General features: G+C 38.3%; 1 protein-coding gene across 5 annotated transcripts in view; it reads left to right on the forward strand.

Annotated features, from left to right (window-relative positions):
- Window positions 1–22,705, forward strand: part of SORCS1 (sortilin related VPS10 domain containing receptor 1) — a 553,983-nt gene that overhangs the window by 240,721 nt on the left and 290,557 nt on the right. For all 5 annotated transcript variants that reach the window (XM_042460820.1, XM_042460822.1, XM_042460821.1 and 2 more), the window contains exon 3: window positions 21,721–21,820. In XM_042460820.1, the coding sequence (XP_042316754.1) occupies window positions 21,721–21,820 (100 nt within the window). The remainder of the gene's footprint in view (window positions 1–21,720; window positions 21,821–22,705) is intronic.

The following is a 22,705-nucleotide window of genomic DNA, read 5'->3' on the forward strand; positions in this document are numbered from 1 at the left end:
TAATGACACAAAGGGCTCAGATGCTTAGCTAGTGTATGTACTCAGTTCTATAGACAGAAGAAATCCAGGATACATGTTGATGCAATAATTTTAATATGATAAATGTTTCTTGTTGTTGTTGATTTGTAATATTCATATAGTCATGTTAGTCTGTAGAATCAGTATGTAGAAAGAACTTGTAGCACCTTTGAGACTAACTGTAAGAAATAAGTTGGCAGCATGAGCTGCAAAAGCTGTAATCCATAACAAAATACTTTGTAATTATGATATCCCTCTTATTACCCCTCAAGATTTTTGCAGAAGAGAATAGCAACTACCTTCATCTCAGCATAGCAGCAACATACAGAATTCACAGCAACTTTGGAGTTTATTCATAGTAAACTCTATTGTATTAAATAGGGCTTACTCTCAGGCAAATGGCATATCACCACAGTCTGATTTTATGTGCAATATAGTAATTTTCAGTATGAATCCATACATTTAGGAACATCTTGGATGGAATATATTTTTTATTGTATTAGTACAGAGGGTCAGCTATTCAGTTGAAAACAGAGGTGGGGCAAGGATTTAGATTTGAGATAACTGGGTGCTCTTTATTAGCAGTAAATGAAATTAAATCCATTTTTGAAATCAATTACCTTATATTCAACACTGGGTAATTCTCTCTCTCTCTGTGTGTGTGTGTGTGTGTGTGTGTGTGTGTGTGTGTGTGTGAAATATATATCATGAGCCTCTGTTCTTTATATGCCATGGATGAATAACATTAGGTAGAAGCTATGGAGCTCTTCCAGAGAGTTTCTTTGTTGGAGAAAACCCAGGTAAAAAAGAAACCCAGGTCCCCCTGAACAAAATACAAAATGGAGGAAAAAATGAAGGATGAACAGGACATGCAATTCACTTAGCATTGCACTTGTTTAGCCACTTGGGAAGATGCACACCATATAGAGGAATTCATGCTAGTGTGTATCAATTATGTATTATATTCTATTTTCTAGAATATATGCCATTGCAGGGCCACTTTATTTTATTCTCTTTTATGTACATCACTGCACAAACTTACAGTGATTTATAAATAAAGTATAATATGTCCAGTAACAAATGTTTCCTTTCCATAGTAACCTCCAGAGGCTGAGTCTTTGCAGGAGGTGGGCCTGGGTAAGAGTCTCCATAGGTTGGATTTCACCCTTACAAAACCTGGCCATGTTACTTCTTTAAATTGCAATTAATAAAATCTTCCAGTTAGCATGGCTAATACTGGGAATTGCATTTTTAAAAAAACTCTATTAGGTTGTAGAAATTTGACAGTGTACTAAACAGCAAAGATGTACAACTGAGCATGAAAGTTAAAATTGCCCAGTTCATTGTATTCCCCATCACCATGTATGTAGGTAAAAGCTGGACAGTGAAGAAAGCAGATAAAAAGAAAGTCAACTCTTCTGAGCTGCGGTGCTGGAGAAGAGTGTTGTGTGATACTGTGGTCAGCCAAACAGACAAACAAATGGGTCCTTGAACAGACCAAGCCTTAACTCTCTCTGGAAGCCAAGATGATGAAATTGAGACTGTTACACTTTGGGCACATCATGAGAAGGCACAACGCAGTAGAATACTTCTCCCGACCTATAGGTCCTGGGAGAAGGCTTTGCTGGCCTCTCATTGAAGGGATCAGAGATTTAGATAAAAATGGTGCGCTTATGCAACTGTTAGCAGGAAGTGGGTGGGGCTTAGCCTGTTTGAGGCTCGCTCGTTCAATCTCCCTGTCACTTGCCTCAATCGCTGGAGCATTTGCTCCTGCTCAGCCTAGGATTCAGGTGGCTGCCAGGCTGAGCTTGGATCACAGGTTTGAGCGTGGCCTTTGTGGGTGCGCTCCCGCTGCTGGCCTCGGCCTCTCCTAGCCCAAGCAACTGCCAGGCAGTTTTTTGGAGTGCGCGCACTCCCGCTGCCAGGATTAGACGCTGCTCCCCATTGGTTTGCCAGGGCCTGAGCCATTCTGAGGGGGCTTTTGGCATCAGTTTGAGTGCGGCCTTTGTGGGAGCGCTTCCCACCAACAATCTCGGCCTCTCGGGTCCTGGGCAACTGCTGGGTGGAAGATTGAGCGGGCATGTTCCTGCTGATGGGCTCTCCCTCCTTGAGGCCTGTTTGGGTCCCGACCGGCAGTTGGTGTGCAGCCTTTGCGAGAGAACTCTCGCTGGAGTGTTAAGCAGGGCAGGCTGCCTTGGGAGGCCTGGGGACAGTGGTGCACTGTACAGGGCATTGCCACCACACATGGTATAACGTGCCTTTGTTTTGCTCACATTTCCAGCAGGTGTCCTTTATATTTTTTGAAATTTTGGCAATTCATTCTGGTGCTAAGTACAATCTAAAATATAGTTTATAAAAAAATCCTTTTCGTGTACAGCTATTTGTAAATGAGGTTTTGGGAAGATAATGATAGATAACGAAATGGGGGATGGGAAGAGGGGGAAAGAAGGTAAAAATATAACAATTAATAATTAAAAGAGAGAATTGATAAAAAGTTAAAAATAGGAGGAAATAAATTGGGGAAAGTTAGAAGGAAGAAGAAAAATAAGACAGATTACTGAATAACTTTAAATAACATAGTATTTAAAGGATTTAAATAGGGTGGAAAATATAAGACAAGAAGGTAGTATGTTATTTAATTAATTACAAAAGGGGAAAAATAAGGGCCGGTTACAAACCGGCATTTGGGACGTCCGGAGGACGTCCTATTTTAAAAAGGGGGCGTCTCTTCTAGACGCCCCTGGGCCTAATATGGACTCCGTCCGTACAAGATGGCACCGACCCTTCTACATGGCCGGTGCCATCTTTGCGTATCGGACCCTGAGCGTCCGTACGCGTCGCGTCCTTTGTGACGTAGCGAGTGCGCCCCTGGTGCCTTGCTACATCGCAAACGCGACTCTAAAAGAAGCTCCATTTTGGAACTTCTTTTTCAGTCCGCACGGGAGCCACGCCGTGTGGAGGCTCCGGCTCTCCCGCGGACTAACCGGCGGCGGCGGCAGAGCGCCGCAAAGCGGCGGTCTGTAACCCGCCAAGGATAGCTAAAATCATACAACAAATTGTGGACCATCTTATGGGTGAATTTAGGGGTAGATAGCAAAGAAGGGTGAGAAGAAAATGAAGGAGGGTGAAATAAGAAGGAAAGGTAAGATAGGGGAAAGAACGGGAAGAAAAAATAAGGAAAAGGAAAGGGTGTAGGCAGATAGAAGAAATTTTTAAAAGGATAATCAAAGGTAGGAAGAAGATGGAAGACAGGTAAAGATAAACCAAATAGAACACTAGAAGGAAATAGAGTTGTTAGGAAGCAATGAGAAGGACAATGTAAGTGAAGAGGGTAGAGAAAATGTGAGAAGGTATGAGGAAGTAGCAAAGTTATAGAAGAATAATACTAAAAGAAAGGAGAAAAGAGTAGGAGAGTAGAAAGAGTGATAAATAAGGAGCAAGGAAGAAAAGATCAAGAAGAAAAAAAGGACTTAAAGCATGTGTAAATGAATGGGAGAAAAACAAATAAGAAAGAAAATCAAGGGACTGGAGAAAAGGGTTGTATATGTTAAAAAAAGCAGTAGGGAATAGTAAGGAAGAAAGAATTAAAGAAGGAAAAACAGAAATTCCTTTTACTTTTCTTAAGAGAGTAAGAGATAGGATAAGAGTAACATAACTGAATTAAGACCAACAAGCTGGCAATTAGTAATAATAGATATTCAGGTAAAAATACGACAAGAAAGGAAGAAAGAAGATGCATGCTACTGATTGACTGGTCCTTTTCTCTTTGGGGTTTTCTTTACCTGTGGTTGTTGGTTTTTTCCAGTTCTTTGGCCCTTTCTTTCCTCCTTTCTCTATACGGGTGGGTTAAAAAAATCATAATAAAAGAAGAAAGAAAAAGAAGAGAAGAGGAAATAATAACGAAAAGAAGAAAAATGGGATATACAAATAAGAAGGAAAAGAAGGCATGTCCGGCAGAAGACACTGTATATATAAGAAGAATTAAAATGAACTCTATAGAGAAAGGAAGATATGAGTTAAGATAAAATTTTGTACTAGAAGTATGTTGGCTATAATTCGTTAACTGGAACTATAAATGTAAAGAAAATGATTGTGATGTAAGATACTCAAATAAAGAGAAATGGGGGGAAAGTGCTATCCAAGTTCTTAAACCCTTTTCTTAAGATAGGCTCAGCATCTTGGATATTTCTTCTAAAGCCTGGAATAAAAGCTGGGCTGTCCCACAGAAATGACAACCATCCTTCTAAGATTCACAAATGTTGTACTTGCCTGATCTAATCCCTTGGTGATTGAAACCTCAGTATATTCCCAGAACATTTGTGCGAAAAGAACAGAAGAAAACCCAGGTTGTTTCCAAGCATTTTTACTATGTAGTTTGTTTGATGAAAGACATTGGGCTGGAACAGAAAGGCAAGAAGGGGTGGCTTGAAGCTGCCCCATAGGTGGATTGGGCCTGTGACAAACACACACTGTGGCCCCAATCCACCTTGAACCTGGCCCGAAAAGGAGTGGGAAAGACCTGCTTCTTTTTGGGTTGGGAAAGATGTGCCTTTCCTGGCTCTGCCAGAAGCCAGCTTCAAGATTCTCTGGTGGTATGTAAATGCTGCGTCACCAAAGCGTCTTGAAGCCACCCACATCTGGGTGACCACTCGACTTTCAGGTGGCATCAAGGTGGCTTGGGAGCATGCAGTGTATAAATGTCATGCTCTCAAGCCACCTGGACAGCAGCTTTAAAGGACCGCCTGTTCCAGTCCATTGACTCACCTCATTTGCTTTTACATTGGATCTCATTAAAATTACTTTGGCCTTTCCTAGTTTTTGCTAGAAGTTCAAAGTGCCATAATGTTTAACATCTGCTCACATCTTTTCACATTGATGTTTCTGACACAACACTGTGATCTGCACGGATGACAGGGAAGATCAGACGATGTTAAATTCCTTTGATAGATGGAAATGGGTGAAGAGCCACCTGCCATTTGCTCCTAAATGCAAAAGTCATTAGCCACCCATGAAGCTTGCATGATAGTTTTCTTATGTGCATCAGTTGGAAATCTATTATTTGAAAGCTCCAAACTTACAGTAGTTCTTAATATGATATACAGCAAGGTTTGGTGAAAAAGGCAAAATAAGAAAATGAAGTCTTTAAAACACAAGTGCTTAGGGAATGGGTTGGATTGATGGGGTTGCTTTTCACATTGTTGGGGTAAGCCATATGTTGTAACAGATGATATCGAGCTGTACTTTTCCAGAAGCATGACATTTATGGGCTCTTAGATGTTTGTTTTGTTTTAAGCTAAGAAAGGAGTAAACAAGCATCAAGCAACAGCTCTGAAGTAACTCCTGTCATTTAGGAGTCCTGGGACTGTGGTATCATGAGAATTTAAGCTCTGATACTTTGGTCCCAGGAAATAGCCCTACAATGGGTTTAGCATAGAAAGAAGCTTTCCTATTAGCAAAAATACAATGCTTGAGCAGGATATTCTTCATCCTGATATGCTCCAAACTAGTGGAAAGCATGGGTTTCGCTGGTAGGCGGAAATGTCCTCTGGAAATTTGCTGCTCTCAGGATGGCTGTGACCCTATAATTACTTAGGTTAGAATGGCCATCCCACCCCCCTCCACGCTGGAGGCTGTGGAGCTGGGATGAGCTTTTTTTTGCCCTCCTACTGGTGGAGACCAGGGCTGTTAAAATAATCTCATGGCTTATTGCCATGGCATGAGGCTTTAGGGGGTGTGGTTAAGGGGGCAAGCACCTTGGACACCCTACTGGGTGTTAGGAAAATTTCTGGAAGCACCTCTATGGGCCTTGTGACCTGGGGGTGGATGAAAGGAATGGACCTTGGTTCTGGCTGGAAGGTATGCCCCGACTTTAATCTTCACAGATTGAGAAGGGGGACTTCTTGCTGGGCTTCCTTATGCGGGCTGTCCAATGGCAACCCAACTTATGGACTGTCATTGAGGGCCCAGGTGTTATCGTCCTTGATAAGCTGCAGAGGTAGTCTGCAGTAAGACACCGGTATGCAGCTTTCCCTGTCTCCCACATTTGTTTTGGTTATGATACTAGTTGCAGTTCCATTAAGAACTTAATAAATAGGTCAATAAATGGCCCTGTTTTTAACCCATACATCTTGTGTCTGGTCTCTTTATTCCAGGGGTAAGGTAGCAATATCCTTATCATGCTAATAGTTATTCAAGTTGGCATGTCCTTATAATGCTAACTTAAACTCAATTTTATCAGAATCATTATATTTCCTTTACAGAAAGCATGTTTTAGGGTTCTACCTCTCTCTGCAATCTTTATAAGATAAAGCCCCCTCCCTTCCTCACCAGAAATTTACTTTGCCTCTCCTATGCCCCCTCCATTTTTCCTGGTGTTGACATTGCAGTGAAGAGAGCCAGAATGATGGACTGAAGCCTGGCTATAAGAACATTTCTAGAAATCCTACAAACCAGGGATTGTCTTCACTGGCCAGACTACTCTGGGACACTTGGAAACCAGAACTTTCACACTGTCTATCCAAGGGTCCATCCACACTATAAAAATAATGCAGTTTGACACCACTTTACGTACTGTAGTGCCATTCTATGAAATCCTGGGATTTGTAGTTTTACATAGTCTTTAGCCTTTTCTGCCAAAGAGTTCTGGTGCCTCAAAAACCTACAAATCCCAAGTTACTCTGATAATATGTAGGATGGCAAATGGCAAAGTGCATTATTTCAACAGTGTAGATGCACCCAAGGAAGATTTCATAGTGGGGACATAATTACCCCCCTCCCCATAGCTACATCCCTTATCTTATCCCCCCCCCCCAATAGCTACATCCCTTACTTAGATATTTCTGAGGGGTGACAACTTTGCCTGAATATTTCATTACTGTATTCACAAATCAAAGATATGGTGATCTTCAGCAAAGGGGTTTTCCTTGTTTGGTATACCAAGCAGCACATACAAGAACTGCTCATACCTTGTTTAAATCCAATCCAAATTTTAAGAGCTTAATAGGATTTAGGGAACCATTACAATTGTAAGTATGTGAATGTTCATAGGGAAGGGGTACTGAAGAAGTATTGTTTGATACAACTATTGCCTTTCCATTTTTTAGCCTAAGGGCAGGGAACCGTTTATTATCCCCTCTGTTGTAAGCCGCCCGGATTCCCAGTGATTGGGCGGCATATAAATAAATCCTATTATTATTATTATTATTATTATTATTATTATTATTAAGTATATAAAGTTTCAACAGGCAGAAGATGTTCCCTGTGGAAGTTTAGGGGTTTTTTTCCCCTCCAAAAAGTTAAAGTTAAAGTATAGTCAACAAAAAAGAACACATGTTTCTTTGTTTTTTTGTGTGTGGGGGAGAGCACACTAGTGTCCCATGTGGGGCAGTCCATAACAGTGGCCCACCCCATGCTGGTAATTCATTCACAAATGCTTATCACTAATTTCAAGCTGAGAGTGTGCCTTATTTTTAGCCTATTTGCTAATGAGCATTCTAGATGAATTTATTTATACAGAATGAGTTTCACTAAAATCAGCAATGAGAACATCTTGAGCTAATAGTTTTAGTTTGGGTTACAGTATATCATTGCACCAGCATACCCAGGATCCTGGATCTTGCTGATGTAGACAATTCTTTCTTTGACCTTCTGGTCACTTTTATCTTCTCCCACATCTAACTGGTGCAAGGCTTTGTATTGTTGTAGTTCCACCGCCTTGCATGGTGTTCTGCTAATGCCTATCCTATTAGTTTTGCTGTACAACTATTTCCTTTTTCCTCTATTCAGAAAACAACTGGGACAAAACTGAATTTCAATAGAAGTTTAAGCTTACATAGAAACATTAGCTGAAGATAAGGAAACATTTGTCCACACAGGAAATAAATAATCTCTTTTTTATGCTTAATATTAACTGAATAACTTTAACAAACAGTACTGTGCATTGCAAGATGTTCTTCACTTCCCTCATTCTTACAGCCCACCATATGATGCTTGGTTTTATTAATTGATTCAGCATATAGCTTGATCTGTACATTTAACAGTTTGTTTGTTGCTGATTGCTTTTGAGTCAGCCTCGATCCATGGTGACCCTGTGTATGAAAGACATCCAAGTCCCCCGATCCACAACTGCCCTGCTGAACTCCTGCAGGCTCATGGCTGTGGCTTCTCTGATTGAGGCTATCCATATGGAATGCAGTCTTCCTCTTTTCCTATTGTCCTCTGCTTTATCAAGGATTGTAATCTTTTCTAGTGAGTCCTTTCTTCTCATGATATGGCCAAAATATGACAACTTCAGTATAGTCATTTTTGCTTCCAGGGAGTTTGGGCCTAATCTGCTCTAGGACCTACAGTGGTACCCCGGGATACGAAAGCACCGCCTTACGAAATTCCCGGGATACGAAAAAATCCTATAGGAAAAAACTGTTCCGGGTTACGTTTTTTTTTTTCGGCTTACGAAAAATTTTTTTGGTGCTTTTCGGCGCTCTTTCGCACGAAATCGTGGCTTTTAGCGCTAGCGCCTATGGCTTTTTCGGGTTACGAAAAAAATCGGGTTACGAACGCCGCGGCAGAACGAATTAATTTCGTAACCCGAGGCACCACTGTATCTAGAATCTTTATTACAGTCATAGACCAACACATATAAAAAGGGGATACAGAATAAAAAAAGTAAGAGCACAGGTAAAATAAATAATTGAAAATATCCTTTCAGATTGCACACCTTCAGTATAGCAAGATAAGATTAGTAGAAATCATTGCCTGATTAATTTTAACCACAGCTGCACAGAATCTGGCAACATTATATATTATATCAGGGATGATGTCTGAAAGCAAAAAAGAAGTGTAAAATTGATCAGTGTGTCCTTGGTATTTATGTAATAGAGCTGAAATAAGGTGAGGCGAACGTTGCTGTAGTATGAGCACTGGAGTAATATATGCTCTGTTTCTATTTGGCCAGAGTCAAAGGGGCATAGTCTGTCTAAGAAGGGGGTCTTTTTATATCAACCTTTCAAAGACAGCTGAGGTGAGGACATGACATCATGCCTAAGTAAAGGCTCTCTGGTGGTTAGGTACTTTGAGTTTTACTAAGTATGCCATAGGTGATGCCAAATATCTATTGGAGTCACTAGCAATAAAAGTTGGAGCACTAGCTAGATCCATTTGTCAATCTATATCTGCCACCCATTGTTTGATAACTGCTTTAGCCTTATTGTATCCCATGCACATAAGAAGATCTGAAGAAAAGCCCAATGATGAAATTTTAGTCATCATTGCCTGTTTCCACTTAGACTGGAAATCATCAGTCAAGGTCAGTGGAGCAAGGCAGTAGGAAAGAAGGATAGGATGAGCCAGTAGCCGAGTAAAGTCACCCACACTCTGGCTTCTACTTTCATAAAGCCTGACTGCAGTCTCAGAGTTGCATTAGAAACACATTTTGGAGCTTGGAAAGCTGATCTTAGAAATTTGGATTGCACAAGTTCTAATGGTGGACCCACCAATTTCTCTTTTTAGAGGTCCACTGTATTCTCAAGACATTTCTCCAGCACCACATCTCAAATGAGTTGGTTTTTTGTTCCCCCCAACCAGCTTTTTTCAGTATCCAACTTTCACAACCATACATAAAATGGGAAATACAATAGCATGAACAATCCTAACTCTAGTGTTCAATTATATATCTTTACACTCCAGAATCTTGTCTACTTTCTTCATAGCTGTCATTCCAAGTCCTAGTCTTCTTCTGAGTTTGTGACTACAGTCTCTGCTCTGATTGTTTATTAAGCCACAGTATGGAAAATCTTGGACTTTTCAATCTCTTCATCATCTACTTTAAAATTATGTAGATCATCTTTGGTCACTTCTGTTTTCTTGATGTTTACCTTTAAACCTCCCTTTTGCACTTTCTGCATTGATCTTCTTCAGTAATCTTTCCATATCTCTGATATTTTCTGCTGGTGTCATCTGGATATTTTAGATTGTTGATGTTCCTTACTCCAGTTTTCATGCCTCTGAGTCTAATCTTCATTTTTGTATGATGTTCTCAGCATATAAATTAAATAGATAAGATGATAGAATGCAATCTTGCCTGACCCCCTTTCCAATTGGAAACCATTCTGTTTTTATATTCAGTAGCCTCTTGTCCTGAGTACAGGTTATGCATCAGAAATATCAGATGTTGTGGCACATCCATTTCTTTAAGAGCAATCCATAGTTTCTCAGGAGCTATACAATCAAACGTTTTAAAGCACAGGATGTAAATCTTTTGAAACTCCTCAGTACAGTCGGCCCTTCTTATACACAGATTTTTTATACACGGATTCAAGCATACATGGTTTGAAAATGTTCCAAAAAAGTATAAATTTACCTTGATGTTCCATTTTTAATTAGGGACACCATTTTGCTATGTCATTATATTTAATGGACTTGAGCATACACGGATTTTGTTATACACGGGGGATCTTGGAACCAAACCCCAGCGTATAACAAGGGTCCACTGTACATTCCATTATCCAGCATATATTTGCCATAATCCCTATTGCCTCTTCTTTTCCTGAATCCCTCTTGGACGTGGTGGCAATTCTTGCTCCATTTAAGGCAAGAGTCTTTGTTGTAGAAGTTTGAGCATTGCTTCCATAAGAAATGAACACAATGGTTCTGTGATTACTGCAGTTCCTAATCTCTCCTTTCTTGGGGATTGGAATATATACTCAACATTTCCATTATGTAGGCCATTATTTTTATTTTATTTTATTTTATTTTGGCATATTGTAGCTAAATCTGGGGTAGATTCTGTTTCTATGATTGAGCGGCTCTATTGATAGGTCATCATCTTCTAGTGATTTATTTTTCTCAATATGCTGAGCTGCATCTGTTTCAATTTTTGAAATTAAAACAGGTGTAGTGGTAGGATTTCTGAGGATATAGACTTTAAACCAGTTTGCTTTTGTAGTACTAATTGTCAAGGCTGTAGACGTTGTAAGGGCACCTAGAAAGATAGCACCCTTGAACTTGTCTCTTTGAACATTCTGAAAGAGTTTTTCTGAAGTCTCTCAGACATCCTGTCATTGAAGCTGATCTGCTATATGTTTAAACAGATGGGGAATAGGATTTGAATAAATGTAAAGGGCCAAGTCAAAGACATGAAAAGGGGGAAGGGAAAACAGGTTATTGATCAGAAACCTTTGCACTGAGTGAAAACACTACCCACTAACAAAAACAAACAAAAAAAGAACAGGGCATGGAAGCTCCACAGCTAAAAGATGTATTATTAATGACTTTATGGGGTGAAACAGACCACCCCTTTGCACCACTGGCAACTTTAGAGTGCAGTGTTTTGATGCCACACACTCTGAAGATGCCCAGAAGCTTGCTTCATGCTGCCCAGCTGCCCACATGTGGGCTGGCTTTTGGCCACTCTGGCAGCATGGCATTTAGATGCCACATACTGCCAGAACACCATAAAGCTGGCTTCTGGTTATGGCGGAACCGGAAAGCTGGCTTTTTGCTAGCGCAAAAAGGAATAGCTGTTTGCCGCTTATTTTCAGCTGACAAAAAGTCAAATTGGTGCCACGGTGTGTGGTTGCTGCAGCCCCAATCTGGGTTTGGGGCAGTCTGTTTCACCCCTAATCTGACTTGTAAAACCACAAGAAATATAAGGCAAGCAAAAGAGTTTAACTTCCAAGTCCTTCTCTTGTTTGAGTGTAGTAACACCTTCCTTTCACCCACATTTTCATTTGGCATTCTATTTGTTTCAGTTCTGATATTGTAGCCTGAATCAGTTGATAGTCTCTAAAAAATTAGACCTATTGAATAAATTCTTAAATGATAAGTCAGTACTTAAGTAATTTCCATTGATTCAATGTGTTTTATAGAACAGTTAATAACTGTTCTGAATTTTGATGTATCAGAGTGAAATTCAATATACACATTTTAAATTCCAGTGCCAACTTGATTTCCCACACCATTTCAGTGGAAGAGAGGGAAGAAAATGTAGATGACAATAAAGTGTTAGAACTCCTTTGTAGACTGAGATGTCAGAATGACAGTTAGGGTGTGTGTGTGTTCAAGATGTAAATCTGCACTGCAATAGCAAGGAGTCAGTTTGACTAATGGGTGTAGTCTCTGAAGAATTTTTTTAAAATTGAAATTTTAGGCTTGTGCAAAATAAGTAGACACTTTATGATCTTGTTACATGTATATGCATGTATATTTCCGTGTTCTGCCTTTTACTGCCTACATGCTGGACAATCTCCTGTGCTTGAGCACTCAGCTTCCACATCTGTTTTTGACATGGCCAGGTAGTGTATTTAATTTTGGGGATAGAGCTCATCTCATTGGGTAGCTCTTTTAAATATGTGGATAAGACTCAAAGCAGGCTCACCACACCTCTGAAATTGAAAACAGCACTGTTTCAGGCCACCATGGGCAATATGACCAGTAAGAAACTCTCAATGGATTGCCATACTCTACACCAGTTTGCTTGTTGGATTTTCATTCTCCTGCATGAAGAAATCAGGCCCCTGAGTAATATGAAGGCTCAGTTTGAACCCAACACCCAGTCCTTCTACCAAAACTGGGTTACTGTTCATGTGCCAAATAACAATTTCTCCATGCTACATGAACTATGATCTGACTGGATGTTGGTGCCAACTCATTCCTACCTCTTTTTTCATAAATCATCACAGAGGTGCTGGTTGGAGAAGGTAGCACCTGTCTAGGGAGACAAGAAGGAAATTAAGGAGTATAGGGCTGCCAGCCTTGATATGCACTGGTGTGCGTTGATATGCACTGTAGCAATAACACCAGCCAGATAAAAATAATCAAATCACAATCAAACTCCTGCAGTAGTTCTGAGTCCAACAAGCTGGACCATTGTTTTGGAGAACCGAAAGCTCTATTTGAGTTCATTCTTTTCTCTGGAAAAGAAACATGGTGGAACATCTGAATTTTATATGTCTCGTTGAAAGGATACCACTAGCAGACAAAAATTGAATGGTTTGTAGTTACATTAGTTACTTTAAAGAAGAAGAAGAAGCTTACTAGTTTTTGTGTTCATTTTCTGAATAGGCAGTATACCTTTCACACTTCCCAGCAGATAGCACCAAATCCTGATTGCTCTCAAGAGCTCAGCAGAATCAGGCCTAGTTAATACTTTGAAGGGAGATAACCTGGAAATACCAGGTGTTATATTCATAGGAAGGCAAGGGAAAACCTCATCTGAATAAATGTTGCCAGGAAAACCCTAAGTTAGGAAAGACTTGATCTGAAGGCACATAAAATAACAAAGTGCAAATATCTTCTGAACAAATTTTGCCAAGAAACCTCCATGATAGGTTTCCTTTAGGGTGGCCATGAATCAGAAATTACTTAAAGCCAAACATAACAACAACAACAACTTACACAGACATGAAACAGGTACAACTAATGATATACTTTAGTGGTTGACATTTTCTTATTTTTCTCTGATAGATACTATTGGTCCAGAGACAAGGGCTGCATCTGCACTACAGAAATAAATCAGCCTCACACTACTTTAGCTGCCATGGCTCAGTGCTATGCAATTCTTGGAATTGTAGTTTTGTGAGACACTTAGCCTTCTCTGTCAGAGAGCTCTGGCACCACAATATACTATAATACCCACAATTCCATAACATTGAGCCATAGCAGTTAAAGTGGTGTCAACCTGAATTATTTCTGCAGTGCAGATGCAGCCATTATGTATTTTCTGCACCTGAACTAAATCGCTATGATTCAGGAAGTTTCTGACTAATGTGCAAACAGGCTTTCAAATGTGCAAGAGCTCTGGTAAAACAAGCAATTCACACAGAGCCTGAATTTTCAGATCAAAGACATAAATAACATGTCAGTAAGCAACATGTTGAAACTGCATTCCATCTGACAGCCTGTGTACAATACTTAAGAAAAAAAGACAACTTTTTGTAGGGTTCATGTGTTTGTTGGATGCAGAATGCCTATTATAAATTTGAAAAGTCGTGAAGAGCAAACTGAGATATAGTCCTGACAGTGGGTGAACTCATGGAATTTGGTGACTTTAAATAACGTGCGTAAGTATTTTGTTGTAATTCTGTAATAGAAATTTCATTTACCTGACAAGTGACAAGAGAAAAAGGGACAAGAGAAGGCGTAAATGTTGTCATTGAAAAATAATGAAGTTATTTAAATGCCAAGATCTTTTTGGGGAAAAAACATTTTACAAAATATAAATCATTATGGTTATACATAATCACGTCTAAGCTAAATTTATCAGGTAAGAGCTATGTGGGTGGATAGGAAGAGTTTTCTATTATCAACAATGATTAAGAACAAAAAGTCATTTATTTTCACTGCTTAGGAGGGGGCTCCTCTCTGCAAATGACAGTGAATCATATGCAGAAATACTAAGTCTCTTGTTTAGATCTTGTGATGTTTATATATTCCTTAGATTTATATGTTGCTCTGTGCATGGTTGTCAGTATCATATGTCCTGCCATTTTTGTTAGCCATATGCTTAGTATATGTTCTGTAATAATAGAGGATGAGTTTTGCTGTGCTACTGGTGATACTGGATGGAGAACTTGTGTATCTTTCTTGAAGCTGGCTAATGAACAGATGTGAGGAAGGAAAAATGCACTCTCAACTGCCATTGTCAATTCAGTGGGGACACTTGGCATGGGAAGAATTGATGGGGTAGGCCTGGGAAGATGGATGCGGCCAAGTGCAAGAACGTTTGAATCACAATGTGTGTTTAATATGCTCTGTAACAAAAACTGCTTCAGTCTTAACAATATCGCTTATGATGTAAACATTGTTAGTTTACAGCTTTCTGAATTCACTAAAACTTCTGTTTCTGAACTGGTGTCTGCAAGTACAAGGCAACAGTACTTTTAAATGAAATATTTTGGACATCTCTTGATAGACTTGCGATAAAAATCAAATAAATGAACAAGTCTAGAGAGCCAAAGATGCAAAACTATAATAGCTGGGATTTTAAAATACTGATCATAATGCACATGCAATCCAAACATATGTTTTTTTATTCAGAAGGAAATTGCATTGGGTTCAATAGAAACTGCTCCCACATAAGTGTGTATAGCAGAAGAGCACTACTGGGACCATCCACATGTCTTTAACTTACAAATTTCATCAGCCCTAGCCAACCCAGGCAAAGTTGAGGGATTGAGAGTTGCAGACCAAAAATATTTGAAGGGAAATTATTTGTCTTTCTCCAAGTATATAATAATAATAAATAATAAATAATAAAATTTATTTGTATACCGCTTTTCCTTAGATCAAAGCAGTTTACAGACCGATAAAACCGTTACAACATCTCATAAAATAGATAAAATGCAAAATACAAATTATATAAAATCTAAAAAACAATCATTCAAGAGAGTAAGGCAGAGATTGGGAGTGCACAACTTCATTTTTCAGCAGGGAAGGCTAGACAGAAGAGGAAGGTTTTAAGCCTCTTTTTAAATGTTTCCAGGGGGGGGGTCACAAGACGGAGCTCCTCGGGAAGACCATTCCAGATTTGTGGGGCCGCCACTGAAAAGGTCCTTATTCTAGGCCAGTGTTTCTTATGCTATTTGATGTGGAGGACTGACAGTCCCCATCCCCCAAGGTGTCATGCCATATTTGTGCCTATTGCTGATAATTGCTTGTTTCTCTCCTGGAAACTCTTCAGGGGATGGTGGCTGATAGTTAGTCCATGGATCACCACTTTATGGAGCACTGCTCTAGATTATAGATAGGCAGCTGTCATCCTTCATATATTCTCACTACAATATTAGCTATGTCAGTTGTAGCACAGACTAACAATTTATGGAGGACCACATTATCGTTAAATTTCAAATTCAAACAACGGAATCTGTAAACCAACCTATTAATTCTTCCTCCTCCTCCTCCTATTCCCTCATCTGCATTGCAAGGAACTATTCACACCAGGTAAAGAATGGCAGAAAGTCAGAGCATGGAAGGCTTAGGGAACTGGAGCTGGTAAGACAAGATAATTGTTGTGTCTTTGTTGTTACAGCCTGAATGCTAATTAGGAATATATTTTGCAAAATGTAAGGTCCTGAAACAGAAATGTTAAGGTAAATGTTCAGAGTATGAAATATAATGTCTCTGTGTTAGACAGCAAAATATTAAGAGTTCAGTCTTCCGAGCTAGTTCTGGGCATGGAACCATTTTGCTTTAAATAAAGAATGCTAACTTTTGTTTTAAGTAAAATGGTGGGAAAAGTCAGATACAGAAGTATTAAACAAATGACCAACATACAACAAAACAACCAAAAATGTGCAGGATATTTGTTACTTATGTCTGATGACTGATGCAATCTGATTCATTCATTTATTGATAGAAACCAGCTCCCAAGGTATGAAAATCAGACTTTTACACAGTCTCCAATGTAGACATAGCTGTCTGACAGCTCAGCTCATATGCTGTTAATGTTTTTCCTGTTTAGGAAATATCTTTAAAATGCTGGTAAGAAGGAGATGAAATAATTTTCTCTCTAATTATCAATAAAATGGTCTATGGTAACTATGTAATTCTTCAATAGAATAGATAAGTGCGAGAGAGAGAGAGAGAGAATGCTGCAGTGAATTGCAATGTTTGTGTGTTTGATATAAAAAGGTTCAGTTCCTTCTAAATGTTCAACTATTTAGCTGCTGTTTAGTAAGAAAATTCCTACTGTGGCTATGAAGGAATATGAATTTAGAGACCAGGGGCTGGAGCAGTCAGGCAGGAAAAAATGCATCAATCCTGCTTTTCCAAAGGCCAGTCAAAAATCCACTGTCTTCATGACCCACTACCAAGGTGGTCAGAATACCCAGAGGCAGACTGCATGGCATGGCATGAAACTTCACCCCTGGGTAATTTTTTTATTACCTCCCCACCACGCATGTGCACCATTGCAGAAATACACCACCTGTGTGTTCCAAGTACCTCCCACACTGGTCCAGATGCCATCCCATTGCATGGTTGCCCCTTTGATCATCCACACATTCACATGTGCGATGATCCACCGATACAGGACATTGGTGCACTGGTGTGCTGAATGATACATTGGCAAAATAACCCCATACATGTCCCCTTCACCCCATGGACTGTCTGATTTGTGCATTTTGTAATTGCATCCATTGGAGTTGTTGCACTTTCTTTCTTTTTTCTTTTTGCCTTGCCACAGCCCCTCACTTCCAGCTGCTGGTGGGGCATTTATATGACACACACCTCAAAGGCAGGTGGAAACTGAAATGAAGCCCTGCCCCAGGGCTACAAACTTGAGCATAAAGAATCCAGGATACTCCTGCGTAGCGTGGAAATTGCCACATGCTGCCAGAACACCATAAAGCCTGGGAATGTTATTGCAGCATCTTTTTCTTGGATAAATTTGGTTCTTCTTTGCACCAGTGATTATTATTATTATTAGCTTTATTTATAAAGTGCCGTAAATCTACACGGCCCTGTACAAAACCAAGTAAAATCAAGAATATAAAAGCCTGCCTATGGCATACAATCTAAAAGTTAAAGCAACAAATTAAAAACATCATATAAAATGAGTTAAAACAGCAATATCCACTATTGAGTCAAGCATCTGAATAACCAAGACACAATCACAGACTCCCTGGGAATGCTTCCCTAAACAATATGGTCTTTAATTCGGCTTTGAAGCTGGTTAGAGACGTGCTGAGTTGTGCTTGTAAGGGGAGGAGGTTCCAGGAGAGAGGAGCGGCAAGTGAGAAGGGACGAATCTGGGACAGGGCAGTGAAAATCCTGGGCTGGGACAGGAGACCTTGGCTACCAGAACGGAGGGAACGAGTGGGGATGTAGGGAGAAAATAGTTCGGAGAGATAGTGATGAGAAAGAATGTTACACTCTTTAATCGATGGCGTTAAAATGTGGAAAGATTCACTGTTTTTGTGATAATGAGAAGGAAAGAGGGGAATGGAATTTTCATGGGTATGAATGATGTGTGTAATTAATAGCTAGTTAGGAGAAAATTATTAAAAGCATAAAAGTATTATAAAGCATAATGTTTGCAGGTGCGTGCCTCTTAACTATGTAGGATAAAATTAATACAAGCCATTAAAAGAATTGGTGATCCTCAAACTGCTTGTGTGTGTGTTTATCTTCAAAACATCTGATTTGTTAACCATCTCTCATTTCTATGACTGAACCCAAAACATGACCTCTACTTTCAACATCATCATAATGATGTCTTGATTAAAAGTGAGAAAAGCTCTTAAATATTCACAAAGTAAAAGATGTTGGCAATTCTGAATCAAAGGCCACAGACTAAAAAAGGTAAAAATGACATGAGGAAGATAAATTTTCAAATTTAATTTTAAATTTTTACCACTAAAATGAAAGTTCTTCTATTTTTTTAATTGCCATGTCTCTGTAAATAGAGTATTCAGAGATCAAAACATGGGAAAAGGTATTGATAATATTTGTAAGGAGCCATCTGAATTTAAAATTGATAACTTCACAATCTACGAATATAGAAAGGGGATTAACTTCCTCTTGTTTGCAATCTTATTATGAAGTATCTTGATTATCAGGGGTTGGAATTATGTTTGTAGAAGATAAGAGAAACAAAATACAGGAAACAGCGAGAATTGCTAGTCTTGCCATTGCATGCCTAAAATGGATACCTGAACAGTTCTTAAGAACTTGGATGAGATATGAATAGATATTCGTTCAAGACAGCTGGAATTTAGTCTTTAGTAATTTGACACTATAAATTTGGGGATTTAATTAAAAGTTTTAAGATATTAGATGTAAACAACCCTTTATAGATTTTCAGCTTTCTTTTCAAGTACAGGAATGATTTCTCTGGAATAATTTGTAAATAATTACTGGTAGCAGGTACCCATATTTTAAGATAAGACATTTTCTTTAGAAAAAGATTACACAGCTGTGGAACTTCATTCTATTTGAGAATATGTCCTAATTGAATCTAAACACTATTTTTTGATTGCTACAAAGATTGTTTTGGTAAGAAATTAGAAGAGGGCTACAGTTCTGAATACTAAGAAATGATAACGATAATGGGATTTGCTTCAATGGATAAATTGATAGAAATCGAGCATAGAAGAAATGTGCAAACAATTTTTAATCTAAATTGTCCTCAACCTATATTCCATAATTTATATGTTGGAATGGAATTCTTGGATTGTGTGATTTAGGTACATTTATTTTCACGTACAATAAGTTGACCAGATATGACTGGAAATGCCTTGCACTTCTGGAGAATTTTGGTGGAGAAACTGCTTTTTTCCTTGTCGTGGTTTGCATGTTTATAGTTGATCTTGTGTCATGTGGATAAATAGGATATAGAAATTGTATATTTTTATATGTCATTCACTGAAAACAATCCTGTTGCAAATGCATAAGATAAACATAGAAAAAATGCACACAAAACTGACAGTACCCAATAGACATGACTGCTCTGTGTGTAAGTAAGACTGAAAAGAGTGATGACCATCTGAAACCTTTGTAATGAATATGAAATCACCATTGGCAAGATTCTCTTTATTGTGAGTAATGGATTTCATATGCAGAATTAGTATTTACTCTTGTACTTTAGGATTAGCAGAATCTTTATAATCCAACAGTCTTTGCCTTCACCATTCTTTATCTTCACAGTACAATCAGCGTCGACAAACAAAGCCTGGGCTATCATTAATTGGCCACAATTCGTTTACTGGGTCGAAAATATAAATTGTCTGCTACTGATAGTTTGGGTCATTATACAAATATGCTCACCTGCAAGCTTTTGCTCTACTGCGGTAGTGTGAAAAGTCTTCTGTGGCCCCTCTGATTTTTTCCAAGCTTCTCTTTGTGTAAACAAACATAATTTTTGAATTTAGCATAGATATACTGCAAGAAATGTCAAGCAACAGACTACTTTGCTAGGAAAGTCATGCCCCCCCCCCCAAAAAAAAAGAATGGAGTTCATGACACTACTACTAGAGATTGTCAAAGGAAATGTATACATAATATTATTCCGGAGCTTAATTTATTGAAAGAAGATAATTGAGCACAGGTGTACCTAGCAATAATATCTTCTTCCTAGGAACCACTTATACAGTCGGCCCTTCTTATACACGGATTTTTTATACACGGATTTAAGCATACATGGTTTGAAAATGTTCCAAAAAAGTATAAATTTACCTTGATGTTCCATTTTTTATTAGGGACACAATTTTGCTATGTCATTATACTTAATGGGACTTGAGCATACACGGATTTTGTTATACACGGGGGATCTTGGAACCAAACCCCAGCGTATAACAAGGATCCACTGTATCTCAGATGTGTGGTTACTTAGGGGATTCCAAGTCTGAGAACAAATGTAGCATCCAGGAATTGGGAATGCTATGTCATGAGATGCAGAATGGAAAGTGCTTTATGTTTATTCTAAATTTAAAATATTACCAATAGGAAAAGGAATATCATTGGTAATAATTCCATGTATCCTGCTCATTATAACAAATTTTAAATATGTGGGAAATATATAATATATAACATTAAAAAAGTCTTCTATCTCAAAACCATGCTTTTAAAAATTTATACACACACATTCTAACCTCATATTTAGTGTAAATATACATGGGAATAAGATAGGGTTACGCTTTTTTAAAAAAATCTGTCATTGTTTTGTATTGTTTTCTCTAACTTTAGGTCTATACATAAAATCAGAAGGAACTCAATAAAAATTTAATTAGGAAAAATGTAAAAATACAAGAGCTACTAAGCTCTTAGGATATCTTAAAGCAGAGGCGTGCATATGTAAGGCTTGCCCTATTTTGTTTTTAATTGGAATTATGGGATACATAATGCAGGGACTGGTGCAGAAGACAAACACTTAAAGGATGCTAAACCTTCCTCTGTGATAAAACTGTGAGCTGTGTTCAATTTGGATTATCAAAAACAATGTGTCTTACAATACCTCCTGCCTCAACCCCCAATTTTCCTTCATGTCAGCAGAATAACTCAAGTTGTATAGGAGTGATTTTGTTGGTATGGGTATTATGTTCCTCAGTGTCAGCCATCCTTCTTGATCTACTGGACATTGGACATTTACCAGTTGATGCTGTTGTGCAGGACTGGGAGTCAACAGTTCTTGACCTACTGGAAATCCTGTGGGCATTTACCTTTAAGCAACTTTGAGTTTCATCTTGGAAGAAAGTGGGATACCAATCAAACAAATAAATCTTTTGTCTACCTAATAGTATATTCCAGTATGAGGTGGCATTTTACTTACTTAATTAACTTCGTGAAAGTATAACATTTAGCTTCCCAAATTGAATCTATGGTTTTATCTCAATAAGATCTTAAGGCAGAGGATGGTATATGGAAAGAAGTAATTCAGCCCCTTATTGTCTTGCTACTTGGCATTTACAACAAACATTACCACCGCCTCTTAGAATGAGATTAACATTTCTTCTTGTAGTTTTTACTTTGGGGTGGCACTGGGAAGATGCAATTTTAATTTTTCCTAATCCAATTTAAATGCAAATGTTAACCACTCACATGATGGCATGTGTACATAATTAAGTGTCATTATATACTACATGAATCATTCAAAAAGCTCCAGAGAGCTATTTTGCTGCATGTCTTTAGCTGGAAAGCAGCCAAACAGTTTGCATCTTATTTCAGCTTTTTGTATTTATGTTTACTTACTAAAGTTTTCTGAATTTACAGGTCAACGGATTATGGGACCACATATGAAAAGCTAAATGACAAAGTGGGTCTGAAGACCATTCTGAGCTACCTCTATGTATGTCCAACTAATAAGCGTAAGGTAAGTGAAATCTCATGGTTGTTTTGAGCATGACACAATGTTTCCCTTGATTGGTTAGGTGTTATTTACATATTTTTTTTACCAAATAAAATTTAATCTCCCCACCATTTAGATTGTCCTGAACCTTTCTTTAATATTTAGTACATCCTGATTCTCATGCTAATTTTTTATAAATACATTTTTTAAAAAATACTCATTGAATGAAGTTGAATTAAGCTATTATTGGTCTACGTTGTAATGATGTTTCTATACATATGACTCAAGAATTTATCAGCCAATCAATTTTCAGCCACCTAATTTTCTATGTTACTTCAAAAATTTGATATAGCAGAAATACTATACAGTATAGTGCAGACACTACACAGGTGTAGTGTAGTTTCTTTGTTTCCCCTCTGGTGGAAGATGGAAGTGAGTTTGTATTAACTCCAGTTATATGTTAGCATAGGTGCTGGTTTTGAAAATTATCAAGATAAGTGCAATCCGTATCAGAAATCTTCTCAGAAGTAGACAAGTGTAACAATTTTGTTTTTGTTAATTGTTGATGAAAATGTACACTGATTACATTATTTCTTCTTGTTGAACAGGGAAATGATTATAGATTTATATATTTATTTTAAAAAGTAATTGCAGAAAAAAACTGAGGCTCACAGAAATGTCTATCCAGTTCCAGGCTTTGTGTGCTTACTCTGAAAAATATGAGATTGACTGTTCATTCAACCATTTTTGTATTGCTGAATTAAGATTGCTGGTCTCTCTTTTTTTAATGATAGGTTCCTCATCTTTAGCAACTGTGTGAAAGACAAATACAACAGGGTCATCTCCTTCCAAAGAATAACTGTGTCTATTCAGTTTGCCTATGGGAATTCAAATAGGGAAGAAATTCAT

This window comes from Sceloporus undulatus, chromosome 3 (genome assembly GCF_019175285.1).
Source record: "Sceloporus undulatus isolate JIND9_A2432 ecotype Alabama chromosome 3, SceUnd_v1.1, whole genome shotgun sequence".
NCBI lineage: Eukaryota > Metazoa > Chordata > Lepidosauria > Squamata > Phrynosomatidae > Sceloporus > Sceloporus undulatus.